At 38.9% G+C, this 24,478-nt stretch overlaps 1 protein-coding gene and 1 pseudogene across 2 annotated transcripts in view; both read right to left on the bottom strand.

Annotated features, from left to right (window-relative positions):
• The window catches only part of KIF11 (kinesin family member 11), a 60,429-nt gene that overhangs the window by 13,043 nt on the left and 22,908 nt on the right, over positions 1 to 24,478 (bottom strand). For both annotated transcript variants that reach the window (XM_059899790.1, XM_059899789.1), the window contains exons 15-17: positions 23,137 to 23,262; positions 16,282 to 16,440; positions 11,772 to 11,878 (exon numbers count right to left, since the gene is read on the bottom strand). In XM_059899790.1, coding sequence (XP_059755773.1) covers positions 11,772 to 11,878; positions 16,282 to 16,440; positions 23,137 to 23,262 — 392 coding nt within the window. The remainder of the gene's footprint in view (positions 1 to 11,771; positions 11,879 to 16,281; positions 16,441 to 23,136; positions 23,263 to 24,478) is intronic.
• Positions 14,355 to 15,367, bottom strand: LOC132350619 (heterogeneous nuclear ribonucleoprotein A1-like; annotated as a pseudogene).

Here is a 24,478-nt window from a genome sequence, read left to right on the forward strand (position 1 = left end):
TTAAATGAGAATGGTCTAAACACACCAAATAAAAGCCATACATCGTGAAATTTGATAAAAGATCAAGACCCAATTATATGTTGTCTACAAGAAATCCACTTTAAATATAAAGAGTAACGCCAAGGGACTTCCCTGGTGGCACAGTGGTTAAGAATCCACCTGCCAATGCAGGAGACATGGGTTTGAGCCCTGGTCTGGGAAGATCCCACATGCCACAGAGCAACTAAGCCCATGCACCACAACTACTAAGCCTGTGCTCTAGATCCAACAAGCCAAAACTACTGAAGCCCTTGCACCTAGAGCCCCTACTCCGCAACAAGAGAAGCCACCGCAATGAGAAGCCCGCGCACCACAACTAGAGAAAGCCTGTGTGCAGCAACAAAGAAGCAACACAGCCAAAAAAAAAAAAGACTCATGCCAAAAATAAAGGAATGGAGAAAGCTTTATTATGCAAATAACAATCAAGGGAAAACTGAAGTTTGTGTATTAATTTCAGACAAAGTAGACTTCAGAATAAGGAAAATTATCAAGGATAAAAAGGGACATTACATAATGATAAAAGGGTCAATTATCAGAGATGTATCAACCCTAATGTGTATACATCTAACAACAGAGCATCACTTATATGAGGCAAAAACTGACAGAACTGAGAAGAAAAATAGAGAAATCTACAATTACAGCTGGAGATCTCAACACCCCTCTATTAGTAATTGATAGAATAAGTAAACAAAAACTCAGTAAGGATACAGGTGACATGAACAGCACTACCAATTAACTTGACCTAACTGATGTGTTTAGAACACTTCATCCATCAAAAGCAGAATACAGATTTTTCACATATGCGTAGCATAGGAACGAAGCATGCCAGAATAAAACTACTAATGTTCTGAAAAATAAATTGTTATTGGAACCACAGCCCAAAAAAGTGGCCCAGGACCTGCCTACTTAAAAAAGAAGACTTAAATAGGATTCTGAACCTCCTAACATAATAGTCAAAATGTTCAAGATACAATTAAAAACCACTCTGGAAAATCACAACTTGAATGAATAAAGATAACAGGTACCAACACTGAGATACTTCAAATGTTGGAACAATTTGGCAAGGACTTTAAGTAGCCATCATAAAAATGTTTCAATGAGCAACTAAAACACACCTAAAGGGGAGGAACCAAGATGGCAGAGTAGAAGGACATGCTTTCACTCCCTCTTGTGAGAACACCAGAATCACAGCTAGCTGCTGGACAATCATCGACAGGAAGACACTGGAACTCACCAAAAAAGATACCCCACATCCAAAGACAAAGGAGAAGCCACAATGAGACGGTAGGAGGGGTGCAATCACAGTAAAATCAAATCCCATAACTGCTGGGTGGGTGACTCACAGACTGGAGAACACTTATACCACAGAAGTCCACCCACTGGAATGAAGGTTGTGAGCCCCACGTCAGGCTTCCCAACCTGGGGTTCCGGCAACGGGAGGAGGAATTCCTAGAGAATCAGACTTTGAAGGCTAGTGGGATTTGATTGCAGGACTTCGACAGGACTGGGGGAAACGGAGACTCCACTCTAGGAGGGCACACACAAAGTAGTGTGCACATCGGGACCCAGGGGAAGGAGCAGTGACTCCAGCGGAGATTGAACCAGACCCACCTGCTAGTGTTGGAGGGTCTCCTGCAGAGGCAGGGGGTGGCTGTGGCTCACAGTGGGGACAAGGACACTAACAGTAGAAATTCTGGGAAGCACTCCTTGGCGTGAGCCCTCCCAGAATCTGTCATTAGCCCCACCAAAGAGCCCAGGTAGGCTCCAGTGTTGGGTTGCCTCAGGCCAAACGACCAACAGGGAGGGAACCCAGCCCCACCCATCAGCAATCAAGAGGATTAAAGTTTTACTGAGCTCTGCCCACCAGAGCAACAGTCAGCTCCACCCATCACCAGTCCCTCCCATCAGCAAACTTGCACAAGCCTCTTAGATAGCCTCATCAACCACAGGGCAGACAGCAAAAGCAAGAAGAACTACAATCCTGCAGCCTGTGGAACAAAAACCACATTCACAGAAACATAGACAAGATGAAAAGGCAGAGGGCTATGTACCAGATGAAGGAACAAGATAAAACTCCAGAAAAACAACTAAATGAAGTGGAGATAAGCAACTTTCCAGAAAAAGAATTCAGAATAATGATAGTGAAGATGATCCAGGACCTCAGAAAAAGAATGGAGGCAAAGATGGAGACGATGCAAGAAATGTTTAACAAAGACCTAGAAGAATTAAAGACCTAAAGAATTAAACAAACTGAGATGAACAATACAATAACTGAAATAAAAAATACACTAGAAGGAATCAATAGCCGAATAACTCAGGCAGAAGAACGGATAAGTGACCTGGAAGACAGAATGGTGGAATTCGCTGCTGAGGAACAGAATAAAGAAAAACTAATGAAAAGAAATGAAGACAGCCTAAGAGACCTCTGGGACAACATTAAATGCAACAACATTCGCATTATACGGGTCCCAGAAGGAGAAGAGAGAGAGAATGGACCAGAGAAAATACTTGAAGAGATTATAGTCGAAAACTTCCCTAACGTGGGAAAGGAAATAGCCACCCAAGTCCAGGAAGCGCAGAGAGTCCCATACAGGATAAACCCAAGGAGAAACACGCCGAGGCACATAGTAATCAAATTGGCAAAAATTAAACACAAAGAAAAATTATTGAAAGCAGCAAGGGAAAAACGACAAATAACATACAAGGGAACTCCCATAAGGTTAACAGCTGATTTCTCAGCAGAAACTCTACAAGCCAGAAGGGAGTGGCATGATATACTTAAAGTGATGAAAGGGAAGAACCTACAACCAAGATTACTCTACCCGGCAAGGATCTCATTCAGATTCGATGGAGAAATCAAAAGCTTTACAGACAAGGAAAAGCTAAGAGAATTCAGCACCACCAAACCAGCTCTACAACAAGTGCTAAAGGAACTTCTCTAAGTGGGACACACAAGAGAAGAAAAGGACCTACAAAAACAAGCCCAAAACAATTCAGAAAATGGTCATAGGAACATACATATCTATAATTACCTTAAATGTGAATGGATTAAATGCTCCAACCAAAAGACACAGGCTTGCTGAATGGATACAAAAACAAGACCCACATATATGCTGTCTACAAGAGACCCACATCAGACCTCGGGACACATACAGACTGAAAGTGAGGGGATGGAAAAAGATATTCCATGCAAAAAGAAATCAAAAGAAAGCTGGAGTAGCAATACTCATATCAGATAAAATAGACTTTAAAATAAAGAATGTTACAGGAGACAAGGAAGGACACTACATAATGATCAAGGGATCAATCCAAGAAGAAGATATAACAATTATAATTATAAATGCACCCAACATAGGAGCACCTCAATACATAAGGCAACTGCTAACAGCTCTAAAAGAGGAAATCGACAGTAACACAATAATAGTGGGGTACTTTAACACCTCACTTACACCAATGGATGGATCATCCAAAATGAAAATAAATAAGGAGACAGAAGCTTTAAATGACACAATAGACCAGATAGATTTAATTGATATTTATAGGACATTCCATCCAAAAACAGCAGATTACACTTCCTTCTCAAGTGCGCACGGAACATTCTCCAGGATAGATCCCACCTTGGGTCACAAATCAAGCCTCAGTAAATTTAAGAAAATTGAAATCAGGGCTTCCCTGGTGGCGCAGTGGTTGAGAATCTGCCTGCTAATGCAGGAGACACGGGTTCGAGCCCTGGTCTGGGAAGATCCCACATGCCATGGAGTGGCTGGGCCCGTGAGCCACAACTACTGAGCCTGCGCATCTGGAGCCTGTGCCCCGCAACGGGAGGGGCCGCGATAGTGAAAGGCCCGCGCACCGCGATGAAGAGCGGTCCCCGCACCGCGATGAAGAGTGGCCCCCGCTTGCCGCAACTGGAGAAAGCCCTCGCACGAACCGAAGACCCAACACAGCCAAAAATAAATGAATAAATAAATAAAGTAGCTATAAAACGCAGCTAAAAAAAAAAAAAAAAAAAAAGAAAATTGAAATCATATCAAGCATCTTTTCTGACCACAACGTTATGAGATTAGAAATGAATTACAGGGGAAAAAATGTAAAAAACACAAACACATGGAGGCTAAATAAACAATGTTACTAAATAACCAAGAGATCACTGAAGAGGAAATCAAAATCAAAGAGGAAATCAAAAAATACCTAGAGACAAATGACAATGAAAACACGACGATCCAAAACCTATGGGATGCAGCAAAAGCAGTTCTAAGAGGGACGTTTATAGGTATACAAGCCTACCTCAAGAAACAAGAAAAATCTCAAATAAACAATCTAACCTTACATGTAAAGGAACTAGAGAAAGAAGAACAAACAAAACCCAAAGTTAGCAGAAGGAAAGAAATCATAAAGATCAGAGCAGAAATAAATGAAATAGAAACAAAGAAAACAATAGCAAAGATCAATAAAACTAAAAGCTGGTTCTTTGAGAGGATAAACCAAATTGATAAACCATTAGCCAGAGTCATCAAGAAAAAGAAGGAGAGGACTCAAATCAATAAAATTAGAAATGTAAGAAGAAGTTACAACAGACACTGCAGAAATACAAAGCATCCTAAGAGACTACTACAAGCAACTCTATGCCAATAAAATGGACTACCTGGAAGAAATGGACAAATTCTTAGAAAGGTATAACCTTCCAAGACTGAACCAGGAAGAAATAGAAAATATGAACAGACAAATCACAAGTAATGAAATTGAAACTGATTTAAAATCTTCCAACAAACAAAAGTCCAGGACCAGATGGCTTCACAGGTGAATTCTATCAAACATTTAGAGAAGAGCTAACACCCATCCTTCTCAAACTCTTCCAAAAAATTGCAGGGGAAGGAACACTCCCAAACTCATTCTATGAGGCCACCATCACCCTGATACCAAAACCACACAGATACTACAAAAAAAGAAAATTACAGACCAATATCACTGATGAATATAGATGCAAAAATCCTCAACAAAATCCTAGCAAACAGAATCCAACAACACATTAAAAGGATCATACACCACAATCAAGTGGGATTTATCCCAGGGATGCAAGGATTCTCCAATATACGCAAATCAATCAATGTGATACACCATATTAACAAATTGAAGAATAAAAACCATATGATCATCTCGATAGATGCAGAAAAAGCTTTTGACAAAATTCAACACCCATTTATGATAAAAACTCTCCAGAAAGTGGGCATAGAGGGAATCTACCTCAACATAATAAAGGCCATATACAACAAAACCACAGCAAACATCATTCTCAATGGTGAAAAACTGAAAGCATTTCCTCTAAGATCAGGAACAAGGCAAGGATGTCCACTCTCACTCAACATAGTTTTGGAAGCCCTAGCCACGGCAATCAGAGAATAAAAAGAAATAAAAGGAATACAAATTGGAAAAGAAGAAGTAAAACTGTCACTGTTTGCAGATGACATGATACTATACATAGAGAATCCTAAAGATGCCACCAGAAAACTACTACAGCTAATCAATGAATCTGGTAAAGTTCCAGGATACAAAATTAATGCCCAGAAATCTCTTGCATTCCTACACACTAATGATGAAAAATCTGAAAGAGAAATTAAGGAAACACTCCCATTTACCACTGCAACAAAAAGAATAAAATACCTAGGAATAAACCTACCTAAGGAGACAAAAAACCTGTATGTAGAAAACTGTAAGACACTGATGAAAGAAATTAAAGATGATACCAACAGATGGAGAGATATGCCATGTTCTTGGAATGGAAGAATCAACATTGTGAAAATGACTCTACTACCCAAAGCAATCTACAGATTCAATGCAATCCCTATCAAACTACCACTGGCATTTTTCACAGAACTAGAACAAAAAATTTCACAATTTGTATGGAAACACAAAAGACCCCGAATACCCAAAGCAATCTTCAGAAAGAAAAACGGAGCTGGAGGAATCAGGCTCCCTGACTTCTGACTATACTACAAAGCTACATTAATGAAGACAGTGTGGTACTGGCACAAAAACAGAAATATAGACCAATGGAACAGGATAGAAATCCCAGAGATAAACCCACGCACAAATGGTCACCTTATCTTTGATAAAGTAGGCAAGAATACACAATGGAGAAAAAACAGCCACTTCAATAAGTGGTGCTGGGAAAACTAGACAGCTACATGTAAAAGAATGAAATTAGAACACTCCCTAACACCATACACAAAAATAAACTCAAAATGGATTAAAGACCTAAATGTAAGACTGGACACCATAAAACTCTTAGAGGAAAACTTAGGAAGAACACTCTTTGACATAAATCACAGCAAGATCTTTTTTGATCCACCTCCTAGAGTAATGGAAATAAGAACAAAAATAAACAAATGGGACCTAATAAAACTTCAAAGCTTTTGCACAGCAAAGGAAACCATAAAGAAGACGAAAAGGCAACCTCAGAATGGGAGAAAATATTTGCAAACGAATCAACGGACAAAGGATTAATCTCCAAAATATATAAACAGCTCATGCAGCTCAATATTAAAGAAACAATCAACCCAATCCAAAAATGGGCAGAAGACCTAAATAGACATTTCTCCAAAGAAGACATACAGATGGCCAAGAAGCACATGAAAAGCTGCTCAACATCACTAATTATTAGAGAAATGCAAATCAAAACTACAATGAGGTATCACCTCACCCCAGTTAGAATGGGCATCATCAGAAAATCTATAAACAACAAATGCTGGAGAGGGTGTGGAGAAAAGGGAACCCTCTTGCACTGTTGGTGGGAATGTAAATTGATACAGCCACTATGGAGAATAGTATGGAGGTTCCTTAAAAAACTAAAAATAGGGCTTCCCTGGTGGCGCAGTGGTTGGGAGTCTGCCTGCCGGTGCGGGGGAGACGGGCTCGAGCCCTGGTCTGGGAGGATCCCACGTGCCGCGGAGCCACTGGGCCCATGAGGCACGGCTGCTGAGCCTGTGCGTCTGGAGCCTGTGCTCCGCAGCAGGAGAGGCCGCAATGGTGGGAGGCCCGTGCACCGCGATGGTGAGTGGCCCCCGCTTGCCGGAACTGGAGAGAGCCCTCGCACAGAAACGAAGACCCAACACAGCCAGAAATGAATAAATAAATAAATAAATTTATAAAAAAAAAAAAAAACAAAACTAAAAATAGAATTACCGTATGATCCAGCAATCCCACTACTGGGCATATACCCAGAGAAAACCATAATTCAAAAAGACGCATGCACCCCAATGTTCACTGCAGCACTATTTACAATAGCCAGTTCATGGAAGTAACCTAAATGCCCATCGACAGACGAATGGATAAAGACGTTGTGGTACATATATACAATGGAATATTACTCAGCCATAGAAAGGAACAAAATTGGGTCATTTGTTGAGATGTGAGTGGATCTAGAGACTGTCATACAGAGTGTAGTAAGTCAGAAAGAGAAAAACAAATATCGTATATTAACGCATGTATGTGGAACCTAGAAAAATGGTACAGATGAACCGGTTTGCAGGGCAGAAGTTGAGACACAGTTGTAGAGAACAAACGTATGGACACCAAGGGGGGAAAGCCGTGGGGGGTTGGGGATGGTGGTGTGATGAATTGGGCGATTGGGATTGACATGTATACACTGATGTGTATAAGATTGATGACTAATAAGAACCTGCTGTATGAAAAAATAAATAAAATAAAAATTCAAAAAAAGAAAAAACCCCACATCTAAAGGAAATTCCCTGGCGGTCCAGTGGTTAAGACTCCATGCTCTCACTGCCAAGGGCCTGGGTTCAATCCGTGGTCGGGGGACTAAGATCCCACAGGCTGCGAGGTGCAGCCAAAAAAAAAAGAAAACACATCTAGAAAAAAAAAAAAGAGAGAATCTTAACAAAGAAATAGAAGAGAATTTTAAAAAAAGAAGCAAATGAAAATTATAAAACTGAAAAACGTGGTAACTGAAATAAAACACCTCACTGAATGGGTTCAACCTAGGTTAGAGATGACAAAGGAAGGGTCAGTGGACATAAAGACAAAGACAGATTACAGGATTTATTCAATCAATCAACGAAGAGAAAATAGACTAGTATCTATAGCCTCAGAGACCTATGGGACCATAATAAAAGATCTAACATTTGTGTCATCATAGTTCTAGAAGCAGAGGAGAAAAATATAAGGCTGAAAAAATGTTCAAAGAAATAATGAACGGAATTCCCTGGTGGTCCAGTGGTTAGGACTCAGTGCTTTCACCACTGTGGCCTGGGTTAAATCCCTGGTTAGGGAACTAAGATCCCACAAGCCAAGCAGTGCCACCAAAAAACAAACAAACAGACAAACAATTCTTGGTTTAAAAAAAAAAAAGAAAAGAAAGAATGGATGAAAATTTCCAAGTTTGGTGAAAGGCATAAGTCTACAGATTCAAGAAGCTGAGCAAACCCAAATTGGATTAACTCAAAGAAATACATAAGAAGACACAATATAATCAAACTTCTAAAAACTAAGGACAAAGAAAAAATCTTGAAGGCAGCTACAGAGAAATTGCCTATAGGCGAACAATCATTTGAATACATGGATTCAAATGATGGGATTTCTCATCTCATGGAGACCAAAAGGAAATGAAACAACATATTCCAGGTGCTGAAAGAAAAGACCCGTCAACCCAGAATTCTATAGCCAGTGAAAATATTTTTCAGGAATGAAAGGAAAATCAAGATATTCTCAGACAAAGGAAAATAGCATTTGTGGCCAGCAGACCTGTTTGGAACTTCAGGAAGGAACAATTTAATGGGCAAAAATAGGGGTAAATATCAGAATACCCTGATCCTCATGAGTTTAGAATATCTATAGGCAAAAAACTGAATCTTGACAAACCCCACACCTTAAACAAAAAATTAAAAATAGATCATGGATTTAAATCTTACATAAAACTATAAAACTTCTAAAAGAAAACATAAAGCTGATCGGAATATATGATAAGGATGTGAGACTGGCAAGCAATGAGGCTATAAAGCAACACTAAACACTAGTGCAGGAATCAGCTTTTCTTAAAAACTTTTTCTTAGAAATCCAGATAGCAAATATTTTAGGTTTACAGGTATATAGTCTTTGATGTAACCTTTGCAGTGCAAAGGCAGTCAAAGATAGCTAAAGGCAACACATAAACAAATAGGCAGATTGAGTAAACCAACATGACTGTGTCCAATAAAATTACTTGAAGTAGCAGGCATCCGGCCCAGCAGCCATAGTTTGCCAAACCCTACTCTAATTAGTAAGTATATATTTCATCATGGATATGGGTTAGAAATTGTGAAATTACTTAATGTGTATTCTAAAATTGAGCAAATAGGTAGATATATTGTGGATGAAAGCCAGGTTTCTGTCTGAAAAGGGAGTACAAATACAGAATAGAAAGATATTTAAGTGTACATATATATATACATTCACATATGTATTTCTAGCTATGTCCACCTGGGGAGCCTTAGAAGAAATGACACCCCAGTAGCAATAAGAACACCTAGTGGGCTTCCCTGGTGGCGCAGTGGTTGAGAATCTGCCTGCCAATGCAGGGGACACGGGTTCGAGCCCTGGTCTGGGAAGATCCCACATGCCACGGAGCAGCTGGGCCCGTGAGCCACAATTACTGAGCCTGCGCGTCTGGAGCCTGTGCTCCACAACAAGAGAGGCTGCGATAGTGAGAGGCCCACGCACCGCGATGAAGAGTGGCCCCCACTTGCCACAACTAGAGAAAGCCCTCGCACAAAAACGAAGACCCAACACAGCCATAAATAAATAAAATAAATAAATAAAGCATGACACAAATCAAAAAAAAAGAACATCTAGTGCCCAGATCTTGGTTTATATTAATATGATTTCAGAGCTAGGGCTGAGAAAGTACAAGATACCTGGAATATCTTGCTATATCAGAAAGTAAGAAAATGATCAAAAAGGACAGATCATATCAAAAGGACACAGGAGAAAAGTTGAAGACGCTCTTACTAGTCAAAACTGGGATAATTTGAACATCAGAATAAATAATAGTGGACTATACCCAGAGGATAAAAGAATCCATGAGTACATGCTAACATAAATAAATGAATAAGAATAAATGGCAGGGGACTTCCCTGGTGGTTCAGTTGTTGAGAATCCGCCTGCCAATGCAGGGGACACAGGTTCGAGCCCTGGTCTGGGAAGATCCCACATGCCATGGAGCAACTAAGCCCATGCACCACAGCTACTGAGCCTGTGCTCTAGAGCCCGCGAGCTGTAGCTACTGAGCCCATGTGCCACAACTACTGAAGCGAGCACACCTGGAGCCTGTGCTCCGCAACAAGAGAAGCCACCACGATGAGAAGCCCACGCACTGCAAGGAAGAGTAGCCCCCGCTTGCTGCAACTAGAGAAAGCCTGCATGCAGCAACAAAGACCCAACGCTGTCAAAAATAAATAAATTTATTTTTTAAAAAAAGAATAAATGGCAGGACAAAGGGAAAATTCTTCCTCTCAGTAGAATGCCAACTAACAAATGTTGAAGGAATGATGGGATTAGAAAAAAAGATCATTTGACAACCACTATCATAATCGTTTCAGAAATACATATCAATAGATTCTAAGAGGAACGGGATACTTATATAGTTTCAAAGTATCTCCCCTTATGTTCTTTATCAATTGCAAAGGAAATCTAGAGGACAACATTACAACCAAATTATCAAAGTTAAACCTCTTGGGCTTCCCTGGTGGCGCAGTGGTTGAGAATCTGCCTGCCAATGCAGGGGACACGGTTTCGAGCCCTGGTCCAGGAAGATCCCACATGCTGCGGAGCAACTGGGCCCGTGAGCCACAACTACTGAGCCTGCGCGTCTGGAGCCTGTGCTCCGCAACGGGAGAGGCCGCGATAGTGAGAGGCCCACGCACCGCGATGAAGAGTGGCCCCCGCTTGCCACAACTAGAGAAAGCCCTCGCACAGAAACGAAGACCCAACACAGCCATAAATAAATAAAACTAAAAAAAAAAAAAAAAAAAGTTAAACCTCTTGATATCTGAGATGCACTAAGAACATACCATCTTTGTGGTTTTCTTGACAACTGCAACTAATCATGAAAGCCAACCCCAACTGAGGGACATTGTACTAAATAAATATTCTATGCTCTTCGAAAAAGAAAAGGCTATAAAAGACAAAAACTAAGGAACTGCTCCAGATTAAGGGAGACTCAAGAGACATGACAATTAAATGCAATGTGTGATCCTGAAGTAAATCCTGGACCAGGAGGAAAATCTTTTTCTTTTCTTATAAAGAACATTAGTGAGAGAATTGGCAAAATTTGAATTAGATCTGTATATTAGATAATAGTAGTTCTCAATATTAATTTTCTAATTTAAAATAACTGTTGTAACAGATAACTAATAAGGACCTACTATATAGTACAGGGAACTCTACTCAATATTCTGTAATAACCTACATGGGAAAAGAATCTAAAAAAGAATAGATACATGCATATGTATAAGTGATTCACTTTGCTGTACACCTGAAGCTAACACAACATTGTAAATCAACTATACTCCAAAAAAGTTAAAAAATAAAAAAATTTTTTAAAAATAAAATAATTATTATATAAGACAGTAGCTTATGTTTTTAGGATACACACTGAAGTATTTGGGGGAAAGTGGAGATTATAAAGACTGTAACTTATTCAGAAAAGATATATTAAAAAGAATTTTAAAACATCTTACTGCTCTGTATTTTCTTGAACACTGCTAAGTGGTTTCCACATGTTTTCACACTTTTCCTCCAAAGCACAGAATCTCTCCTTCCAAAGACTGATTAACTGGCAAAGTTCCTGTAAGAAAGGTGTGGGGAAGGAAAAGACTGAAATTATAACAGTTAAACTTTTTTCTATACTGATATAAAGTATTTTCCCATAGGTGAGAATTATAAAAATTCCTGACAAGGGATCTTTAACTCCATCTCTCTCACATACAGGAGATTTGTGGAAGTGATATTAAAAGGATAATAATATTACAGGCATTTTTTAAAAAAGTAAATAATTAGCAAACTTTCTTATTTTAACTATAAGTAACAAGTTACTTTCCGTGTACCTCAAAACTAACCAAATACACCAAAATGTCACATTGTGTTTGAGAACCACTTTGACAGATATACATAGTTGCTTCTTAACTGATAACACTACTAGAAGACAAAGTAATGCTGAAAATCTAATGGGTCAAGAAGTCCAAAAATATTATCAGTTAATAGAGCTGAAACATTTTACAGAACTTAGTTGGATCATATTAATAAAATGTAAATAGAGGGAATTCCCTGACAGTTCAGTGCTTGGGACTCTGTGCTTTCACTGCCAAGGGTGCGGGTTCAATCCCTGGTTGGGGAACTAAGATCCTGCAAGCCTCAAGGTGTGGCCAAATAAATAGAGCTTAACCTTTTCTCATACTTGGGATCTTTAAACACATTTCTGAACAACACATAAGCTGACAATACACATCTAACACTTTGATTATGAATAGAGTGTCAGTATTTTTACTTATCTCAAAGTAGAGGGAAATGCAGGTATTTTCAAATTTATCTACATGTAGCCAGGTGTTCAGAGTTTACATCATTGGTTTGTCAGCACTAACCTCAAGTTCTAGAATATCTCAGAAATAGCTCAGTTAGTAAACTTGCTTCCTTTAAGCCAGGGAAGTCAAACCACTCATGCTAAAATACTTTTCATGGCATAGGTGGGTTTTTTTTTTTTTAATTTTTTTTTAAATATTAGGATGTTTTTAAGAGCACTTTTTTTTTTTTGGCTGTGTCGGGTCTTAGTTGCAGCATGTAGAATCTTCATTGAGGTATGCGGGATCTTTCATTGCGGTGTGTGGACTCTTCCTTGCAGCGTGCAGGCTTCTCTCTAGTTGTGGTGCGACGGTTCCAGAGCATGTGGGCTCTGTAGTTTGTGGCACGCAGGCTCTCTAGTTAAGTTGCATTAGCTCAGTAGTTGCGGTGCACGGGCTTAGTTGCCCCACGGCATGCAGGATCCCAGGTCCCTGACCAGGGATTGAACCCACGTCCCCCGCATTGTAAGGTGGATTCTTTACCACTGGACCACCAGGGAAGTCCCGTTTTGTTTGTTGTTAAACAGTTGCTTGCCAATTTTAAACATTTCAAAACAGCTAATTAATAAAAAGCTGATCTACATACCTAAAAAGATCTAGGCAGGTTTAAGGTAAACTTGTTGCAATTTCAAACAGCAAGAATATGTTCTAGAAACATATAGAAGAGCCCCTCATAAATGGATGCCTTTCAGGCAGTATAATCACCACCACGGCTATAAGGGGAGCTAACTATTGTTAGATGCACTTGAGGCCTCAGTTCCCTCATTAGAAAACTAGGCTAGTAATAGAACCTGTATCTATATTGGTGGGAGGAATAAACACACAGTGAGTTGCTCAATAAATGTTAACTATCATTTGTACTAATTTCCAATATTAACCTTTTGTCTGAAAAGTTACATGCTTATCAATTAGGGAAACAAATAATCTTATTTTAAAGTTGCTTTCTTTTTTTTTTCCATTCCATTCAAGAGGGTTTTGTTTTGTTGTTTTTTCGGCCGTGCTGTGCAGCTTGCGGGATCTTAGTTTCCCCACCAGGGACTGAACCAGGCCACAGCAGTGAAAGCACCGAGTCCTAACCACTGGAATGCCAGGGAATTCCCTCAAGAGGGTATTAAATCATTTATTGATTACACATGATAATGGATGATACACAAGCTTCATTCCCATCTAGAACTTTATCTGGTACCATAATTCAATTTAGATATATTGCATAGGATGTGCCAACAATCATATTAATAACCAAAAACCTCCATGACTTTGCTTAGGTGACCCTTTTAAAACTGTGAACTCCAGGTCACAACACAGTAACTGTCAGTTCAACTACACCAAGGTTTCTGAAGACAATGTCTTCTCCACCCAAGCAGGTTGTAAATAAATTTGGAACCTGGCATCACCATGAAGAAATTCTAACTTCACATAGCACATTTTAAAAAAGACATGTTTATTCAGTGTCATGATCAGACTATTACATTTAGCAACCAACAGCATGGGTGCAAAAAAAAAATCTACATTAAAACCCTCTGTTGGAATGCCTTACACTTTCCACAGAACAGAAACTAAAACAGCCTGTTATACAATTATTCTCAAATGCAGTCCTTGAGTTTTTTTTGCCCATATACGAGTATTGTCTAAAACATGTCTTCTTTATAGCAGCTAGGACCTGCCACCACTGTGTTTGGCTGAGTTCACAAATCTGTTGACCCTGTAGCTTCCCTGTCACTTCCCTGGCTCTCCTCTCCTGCTAAGCTTTGTTTCCTGGCAGTAATCAAAACCTCCTGCCACTGCCATAGCTCCTGCTGCTGCTGGAACCACCATAGCCACCTTGGTTTCATGGTTTGGCAAAGTACTGACCACCACCACCACAGGGGCCAGCACTTCTGCCTCCAAAGTTTCCTCCTTTTATGGGTTCAAAATTTGAAGATTGATTGTTGTAATTGCCAAAATCATTGTAGCCTCCACCACCTCCAAAAGTGCTTCCATCATTACCAAATCCATTATAGCCATCCCCACTGCCACCATAGCCACCACCACCCTGGCTGTCACCAAAGCCAGCTCCACCACTGAAGCTTCCTCCATGAACAAAGTGGTCATTCCCACCAAAACCACCTCCACGACCACCACCAAAGTTTCCAGAACCAGTTTGACCTCTTTGGCTGGATGAAGCACTAGCCATCTCTTGCTGAGATAGGGCTTTCCTTACTTCACAGTTGTGGCCATTCACAGTGTGGTATTTCTGAATGACAATCCTGTCTACGGAGTCATGGTCATCAAAGGTTACAAAAGCAAAGCCTCCCTTTTTGCCACTGCCTTGGTCAGTCATGATTTCAATCACTTCCATACTGTTCAAAATAATCTTTTAGGTGATATTCTTCAGTGTCTTCTTTAATGCCACCAACAAAACTCTTTTTCACAGTTAAGTGGGCACCAGGTCTTTGAGAATCTTCTCTTGAGACGGCCCTCTTTGGTTCCCCAACTCTTCCATCCACCTCATGTGGCCTTGCCTTCAAGGCTGCATCCACCTCCTCCACAGTGGCATACGCAACAAACCAGAAGCCTCTGGAGCGCTTGGTGTTTGGATCCCTCATTACCACACAGTCTGTGAGTGCTCCCCATTGCTCACAATGGCTCCTCAGACTCTCATCAGTTGTTTCAAAGCTCAAACCTCCGATGAAGAGTTTCCGCAGCTGTTCGGGCTCTTTGGGAGACTCTGACTTAGACATGAGGGCCCTGGAGGGGGGGAGACTTTAACAATGCTCGCTCGGTGGCGTCCATGGGCAGAAAGCTAAAGTTGCTTTAATTCTTATCTAAAAACCTTAGATGTGTTTCCCTTCTCATTTCAGGTGACGTGGATATGAATTCCCTTTCCCTCACTTCCCAAAACAAAGAATTCTTTACTGGTCACTAAACCATGTCAACAGTTTCACTGACCAAAGAGTTCTGTCATGTAGTAATAGCCTCATTTAACAGAACTTCAGAATTCATTACTACGGGCTTAAGAATACCAGAAATTATTTTCCATATATCTGATATTTATAGATTATGACTTGCCTGGCTTGAAGGTTTGGTTTTGATTTAGAGTGTCATATACTGAGGAATAGTTTACATGGAGCAAGTCATAAATTACATGTATCAATAAAAATTAAGAATTATATCAATTTACTACAATGTAAATGCCTGATACTGATGAGACAAAAATAGTAAAAGAAAGCAGGGAATAATAGTTTGTGAAAGAGAATAACTATCCATGTTACATTAAAAACAAAAACAACAACAACAAAAATCATCAAGTTAAGATGTAGATACATGTTCATTTTAAATGCTACGACCATTTTCTTCTAATTGTACTCCTGATGGTATATTTCTGCAGTTCATCTTTCTTCTTGATGTGAGAAAAGGACTGTATGTCTTATCGTGCTTTAGCATAGGGCTCTACGTGTAGCAAATCATCAAATATTAACTGATCAAGAGAAGTACTCTCAATTATTTCACATTAATTACTGTCATAAGCAAAAGTGGCTATGGTATTTTCAGGATTCTAATTTAGTTATATAGCTTTCAGTCTGTAACAGGGATAATCAAGTTAAAGATCATAATACTTTCTTTTTACACTCCTTAAATCACCTAAATAAGATACCTGTGAATGGATTTTCTTTATTGTCTTCAGGTCTTCAGTTAAGTTTTCACATAGCTTCTGTGTTTCAGCCAAGGAAGAAATTGTATCTTCTTTTAGTTCATGTAGATTGTTACACAGTGTACTGAGAAATCCATCCATTTCCTTCTTCTGATCTTCTATCTTTGAAGAAAAAAAAAAATTAATTTCGAGGAGACCTTCCAGATGGTGGAGGAGTAAGATGTGGAGATCACCTTCCTCCCAACAAATACATCAGAAATATATCTACATGTGGAACAACTCCTACAGAACACCTACTCAACGCTGGCAGAAGACCTCAGACTTCCCAAAAGCCGTGTGGCTGACATGGTCTTGGTGCTCCGGCCGGGTGTCAGGCCTGTGCCTCTGAGGTGGGAGAGCCGAGTTCAGGACATTGGTCCACCAGAGACCTCCCAGCTCCACGTAATACCAAATGGCTAAAGTTCTCCCAGAGATCTCCATCTCAACGCTAAGACCCAGCTCCACTCAACGACAAGCAAGCTACAGTGCTGGACTCCCCATGCCAAACAACTAGCAAGACAGGAACACAACCCCACCCATTAGCAGAGAGGCTGCCTAAAATCATAATAAGGTCACAGACACCCCAAAACACACCACCAGACGTGGTCCTACCCACCAGAAAGACAAGATCCAGCCGCATCCACCAGAACACAGGCACCAGTCCCCTCCACCAGGAAGCCTACACAACCCACTGAACCAATCTTAGCCACTGGGGGCAGACACCAAAAACAACGGGAACTACGAACTTGCAGCCTGCGAAAAGCAGACACCAAACACAGTAAGTTAAGCAAAATGAGAAGACAGAGAAACACAGCAGATGAAGGAGCAAGGTAAAAACCCACCAGACCAAAAAAATGAAGAGGAAGTAGCCAATCTACCTGAAAAACAATTCAGAGTAATGATAGTAAAGAAGATCCAAAATTTTGGAAATAGAATGGAGAAAATACAAGAAACGTTTAACAAGGACCTAGAAGAACTAAAGAGCAAACAATGATATAAACAATACAATAAATGAAATTTCACAATAAATGAAATTAAAAATTCTCTAGAAGGAATCAGTAGCAGAATAACTGAGACAGAAGAACAGATAAGTAATCCGGAAGATAAAATAGTGGAAATAACTACCGCAGAGCAGAATAAAGAAAAAAGAATGAAAAGAATTGAGGACAGTCTCAGAGACCTCTGGGACAACACTAAACACACCAACATTTGAATCATAGGGGTCCCAGAAGAAGAAGAGAAAAAGAAAGGGACTGAGAAAATGTTTGAAGAGGTTATAGTTGAAAACTTCCCTAATATGGGAAGGAAACAGTCAATGAAGTCCAGGAAGCACAGAGAGTCCCATACAGAATAAATCCAAGGAGAAACATGCCAAGACACATATTAATCAAATGATCAAAAATTAAATACAAAGAAAAAATATTAAAAGCAGCAAGGGAAAAACAACAAATAACATACAAGGGAACTCCCATAAGGTTAACAGCTGATCTTTCAGCAGAAATTCTGCAAGCCAGAAGGCAGTACAGGACATATTTAAAGTGATGAAAAGGAAAAACCTACAACCAAGAATACTCTACCCAGCAAGGATCTCATTCAGATTCGACGGAGAAATTAAAACCTTTTCAGACAAGCAAAAGCTAAGAGAATTCAGCACCACCAAACCAGTTTTACAAAAAATGTTAAAGGAACTTCCCTAGGCAGGAAACACAAGAGAAGGAAAAGACCTACAATAACAAACCCAGAACAATTAAGAAAATGATAATAGGAACATACATATCCATAACTACCTTAAATGTAAATGGATTAAATGCTCCAACCAAAAGGCACAGACTGGCTGAATGGATACAAAAACAAGACCTGTATATATGCTGTCTACAAGAGACCCACTTCAGATCTAGGGACACATACAGAAAGTGAGGGGATGGAAAAAAGATATTCCATGCATATGGAAATCAAATGAAAGCTGGAGTAGCAATTCTCATATCAGACAAAATAGACTTTAAAATAAAGACTATTACAAGAGACAAAGAAGGACACTACATAATGATCAAGGGATCAATCCAAGAAGAAGATATAACAATTGTAAATATTTATGCACCCCAAATAGGAGCACCTCAATACATAAGACAAATGCTAACAATCATAAAAGGGGAAATCAACAGTAACACAATCATAGTAGGGGACTTTAACACCCCACTTTCACCAATGGACAGATCATCCAAAATGAAAATAAATAAGGAAACACAAGCTTAAAATGATACATTAAACAAGATGGACTTAATTGATATTTATAGGACATTCCATCCAAAAACAACAGAATACATTTTCTTCTCAAGTGCTCATGGAACATTCTCCAGGATAGATCATATCTTGGGTCACAAATCAAGCCTTGGTAAATTTACGAAAATCGAAATCGTATCAGGTATCTTTTCTGACCACAATGCTATGAGACTAGATATCAATTACAGGAAAAAATCTGTAAAAAATACAAACATGTGGAGGCTAAACAATACACTACTAAATAACCAAGAGATCACTGAAGAAATCAAAGAGGAAATCAAAAAATACCTAGAAACAAATGACAATGAAAACACGATGACCCAAAACCTATGGGATGCAGCAAAAGCAGTTTTAAGAGGGAAGTTTATAGCGATACAAGCCTACCTCAAGAAACAAGAAACATCTCAAATAAACAAGCTAACCTTACACCTAAAGCAATTAGAGAAAGAAGAACAAAAAAACCCCAAAGTTAGCAGAAGGAAAGAAATCATAAAGATCAGATCAGAAATAAATGAAAAAGAAATGAAGGAAACAATAACAAAGATCAATAAAACTAAAAGCTGGTTAAGAAGATAAACAAAATTGATAAACCATTAGCCAGACTCATCAAGAAAAAAAGGGAGAAGACTCAAATCAATAGAATTAGAAATGAAAACGTAGAAGTAACAACTGACACTGCAGAAATACAAAGGATCATGTGAGATTGCTACGAGCAACTCTATGCCAATAAAATGGACAACCTGGAAGAAATGGACAAATTCTTAGAAAAGCACAACCTTCCGAGACTGAACCAGGAAGAAATAGAAAATATAAACAGACCAATCACAAGCACTGATATTGAGACTGTGATTAAAAATCTTCCAAAACTCCAATAAAGATGTTAAAAAAAAAAAATCTTCCAACAGAGAAAAGCCCAGGGTAAGATAGCCTCACAGGCGAATTCTATCAAACATTTAGAGAAGAGCTAACACCTATCCTTCTCAAACTCTTCCAAAATATAGCAGAGGGAGGAACACTCCCAAACACATTCTACGAGGCCACCATCACCCTGATACCAAAACCAGACAAAGATGTCACAAAGAAAGAAAACTACAAGCCAATATCACTCATGAACATAGATATAAAAATCTTTAGCAAAATATTAGCAAACAGAATCCAGCAGCACATTAAAAGGATCATACACCATGATCAAGTGGGCTTTATCCCAGGAATGCAAGGATTCTTCAGTATACGCAAATCAATCAATGTGATAAACCATATTAACATATTGAAGGAGAAAGACCATATGATCATCTCAATAGATGCAGAAAAAGCTTTTGACAAAATTCAACACCCATTTATGATAAAAACCCTCCAGAAGGTGGCCTAGAGGGAATTACTTCAACATCTAAAGGCCATATATGACAAACCCACAGCAAACATCATTCTCAGTGGTGAAAAACTGAAACCACTTCCTCTAAGATCAGGAACAAGACAAGGTTGTCCACTCTCACCACTATTATTCAACATAGTTTTGGAAGTTTTAGCCACAGCAATCAGAGAAGAAAAAGAAATAAAAGGAATCCATATCGGAAAAGAAGAAGTAAAGCTGTCACTCTTTGCAGAGACATGACACTACATAAAGAATCCTAAAGATGCTACCAGAAAACTACTACAGCTAATCAATGAATCTGGTAAAGTTGCAGGATACAAAATTATTGCACAGAAATCTCTTGCATTCCTATACACTAATGATGAAAAATCTGAAAGAGAAATTAAGGAAACACTCCCATTTACCACTGCAACAAAAAGAATAAAATACCTAGGAATAAACCTTAAGGAGACAAAAGACAGGTACACAGAAAACTATAAGACACTGATGAAAGAAATTAAAGATGATACAAATAGATGGAGAGATATACCATGTTCTTGGATTGGATGAGTCAACATTGTGAAAATGACTCAACTGCCCAAAGCAATCTACAGATTCAATGCAATCCCTATCAAACTACCAATGGCATTTTTCACAGAACTAGAACAAAAAATTTCACAGTTTGTATGGAAACACAAAAGACCCCGAGTAGCCAAAGCAATCTTGAGAACGAAAAACGGAGCTGGAGGAATCAGGCTCCCAGACTTCAGACTATACTACAAAGCTACAGCAATCAAGACAATATGGTACTGGCTTAAAAACAGAAATATAGATCAATGGAACAGGATAGAAAGCCCAGAGATAAAGCCACACACATATGGTCACCTTATCTTTGATAAAGGAGGCAAGAGTATACAATGGAGAAAAGACAGCCTCTTCACTAAGTGGTGCTGGGAAAACTGGACAGCTACATGTAAAAGAATGAAATTAGAACACTCCCTGACACCATACACAAAAATAAACTCAAAATGGATCAAAGATCTAAATGTAAGACTGGACACTATAAGACTGTTAGAGGAAAATATAGGAAGAACACCCTATGATATAAATCACAGCAAGATCCTTTTTGACCCACCTCCTAGAGAAATGGAAATAAAAACAAAAATAAACAAATGGGACCTAATGAAACTTAAAAGCTTTTGCACAGCAAAGGAAACCATAAACAAGACGAAAAGACAACCCTCAGAATGGGAGAAAATATTTGCAAACGAAGCAACTGACAAAGGATTAATCTCCGAAATTTACAAGCAGCTCATGCAGCTCAATATGAAAAAAACAAACAACCCAATCCAAAAATGTGCAGAAGACCTAAATAGACATTTCTCCAAAGAAGATATACAGATTGTCAATAAACACATGAAAGGATGCTCAACATCACTAATCATTAGAGAAATGCAAATCAAAACTACAATGAGGTATCACCTCACCCCAGTCAGAATGGCCATCATCAAAAATCTACAGACAACAAATGCTGGAGAGGGTGTGGAGAAAAGGGAACCCTCTTGCACTGTTGGTGGGAATGTAAATTGATACAGCCACTATGGAGAATGGTATGGAGGTTCCTTAAAAAAGTAAAAATAGAACCAACATATGACCCAGCAATCCCACTACTGGGCATATAACCTGAGATAACCATAATTCAAAAAGATACATGTACCACAATGTTCATTGCAGCTCTATTTACAATAGCCAGGACATGGAAGCAACCTAAGTGTCCATCAACAGATGAATGGATAAAGAAGATGTGGCACATATATACAATGGAATATTACTCAGCCATAAAAAGAAATGAAATTGAGTTATTTGTAGTGAGGTGGATGGACCTAGAGTCTGTCATACAGAGCAAAGTAAGTCAGAAAGAGAAAAACAAATACCATATGCTAACACATATATATGGAATCTAAAAAAAAAAAAAAAAAGGTTCTGAAGAACCTAGGGGCAGGACAGGAATAAAGACACAGACATAGAGAATGGACTTGAGGACACGGGGAGGGGGAAGGGTAAGCTGGGATGAAGTAAGAGAGTGGCATGGACATATATACACTACCAAATGTAAAGAGATAGCTAGCAGGAAGCAACCACATAGCACAGGGAAATCAGCTTGGTGCTTTGTGTCCACCTAGAGGGGTGGGTTAGGGAGGGTGGGAGGGAGATGCAAGAGGGAGGAGGTATGGGGATATATGTTTATGTATAGCAGATTCACTTTGTTATACAGCAGAAACTAACACACCATTGTAAAGCAATTATACTCCAATAAAGATGTTAAAAAAATTAATTTCTTTTCTTAAATTAAAAATGTTTTGGGCTTCCCTGGTGGTGCAGTGGTTGAGAATCTGCCTGCCAATGCAGGGGACACGGGTTCGAGCCCTGGTCTGGGAGGATCCCACATGCCGCGGAGTAGCTAGCCCCGTGAGCCACGACTACTGAGCCTGCGCGTCTGGAGCCTGTGCTCCGCAACAAGAGAGGCCGCGACAGTGAGAGTCCCGCACACCATGATGAAGAGTGGCCCCCGCTTGCCGCAACTGGAGAAAGCCCTCGCACAGAAACGAAGACCCAACATAGCCAAAAATAAATAAATAAATAAATAAATAAATAAATAAATAAATAAATAAATAAATAAAAATTTTAGAAAAAGGTCCTCAGTTTATTTATTTATTTATTTTTATTTTTTTGAATACATACAAAATAGAAAAGGTAGAAAACAGTATGCAGAGAAAAGTCCCTTTCCCCTTCAGCCCCTAGAACCTCACCCAGTCCCACTCCCACCTCTGAGATGATTGTTACTATTTCTAAACACTTTCAGAGATTTTTTATTATCCATGTTGAGGCATTTATGCATACATATATGGGTATACGTTCATATATATATCTTCCTCCCCCACCATATGATAGACCGCTATATATGCTACTATGTGAAGTTAAATATTTATCTTGAAGATCATTCCCTCTTATTTTTCTTCACCATGATTCTGCTGACCACATCAATGGCAGAGAGCATCCTATCTCCTCCCTCTTCCAGATTCCTTCTCACAACCCATGGGTTTTGCATGTAGACATCTCTCTAGATGTGGCCACAGATAGAGTTTCTTTCTTAAACAACAATTTGAGATAATAAGAATATTTGTTACCTTATTAGCCAGTATCAATGAAGTCTTGAAAATATGCTTTAGTTGACTATTGATTTCCAGTATAGATACCACAGTGGGGGATAAAACTGTGTCCAGTGAACTGAGGAGGTCACTCTTAAGTACATTCTGGTTTTGAAAATAAACAAACAACTCTTTAAAAAGAATATTTTCACTTCCATAAATCTGGCTGGTTAAATAAATGATAATATCTTAAATACTGTGTTAACTGAACACATGCATATTAAAATCCTACGTATCCATTCTCTATTCTGTATACCCTACAGAGCCTATTTATTACTAGAGTTTATATTCATCATAAATTACTTAATCCTGCATACAGTAATTACGAAAATGGTTGCTTCATGTACAATAGATTTTTAACAGTCTAATGCAACAGAAGTCAGAAGAATTCAGATGAAAGGAAAATGACAGTCATTTGATAAGATTTCAGCATTGCAAACAAAGGAAGAAAAAAAAACACCTACAACTATATTTTAACGAAATAAATTTCAAACAAGTTTAGGTTACTAAGTCAAAAAGGCTGAAACCAAATAGTCTTCAAGAGTAGGCCTTGGGCTGGAGGTATTTAAATTTGAAGACCTGGCAACTTATATCCTATTGTATCAGAAGAACTTGTCAAGGTTCTTCTTGTTCTTGTCAAGTTACATAGAAGAGTTGAGAAAGTACTGTAGATTGGGAATTTTTATAAAAAGAAGAAAACAATTCTGAACCAAGCTCCTTTTACTAGGGCAAGCATGAGGAACTATAACAGAAATAATTAGTAAATACTTAAAAGGGTACTGGTTTTCTTTTGAAAGAAGAGCGAGCATACTAATTTCAACTCATTCTGTGGGAGCAGCAATCATCTCCTCAGACTCAAGCTTGCTTATAGCTTGATAGACAGACATCAATAAATACAAACTACCATTTAGTGAATGAATCAATTTCCAAAAAGTTAGTACCAACAGAGTATCTTTTAACTTTGTTAAATTTGGGTGACTGAAGAAATCTACCAAATAATGTCATACAGCACTGAATTTAGGCAGTGTCAGTGAACACTGGCAGTATTCACTTGGAAAGTGTTCAACAAATATTGTTAAACTCAAAAAGGGAGGCAGAGAGCCTGTACAAAGAAAAAAAAGTGAGATGACCAAGAACTTCCTAGACAAATGATACAATTACAAAATAAAGGGTATATACAAATCAAGTATGGAAAAGGTAAACAACATTGTGTAATTAGATGGCTGGCTTCTACAGAATGATGAAAAACAACCTCACAGTTAAAGTCCAGAAGGGCTTGACCACACATACCTGACACCACAAATTATTATATACATTCTCC

This window comes from Balaenoptera ricei, chromosome 16, assembly GCF_028023285.1.
Source record: "Balaenoptera ricei isolate mBalRic1 chromosome 16, mBalRic1.hap2, whole genome shotgun sequence".
Lineage (NCBI taxonomy): Eukaryota > Metazoa > Chordata > Mammalia > Artiodactyla > Balaenopteridae > Balaenoptera > Balaenoptera ricei.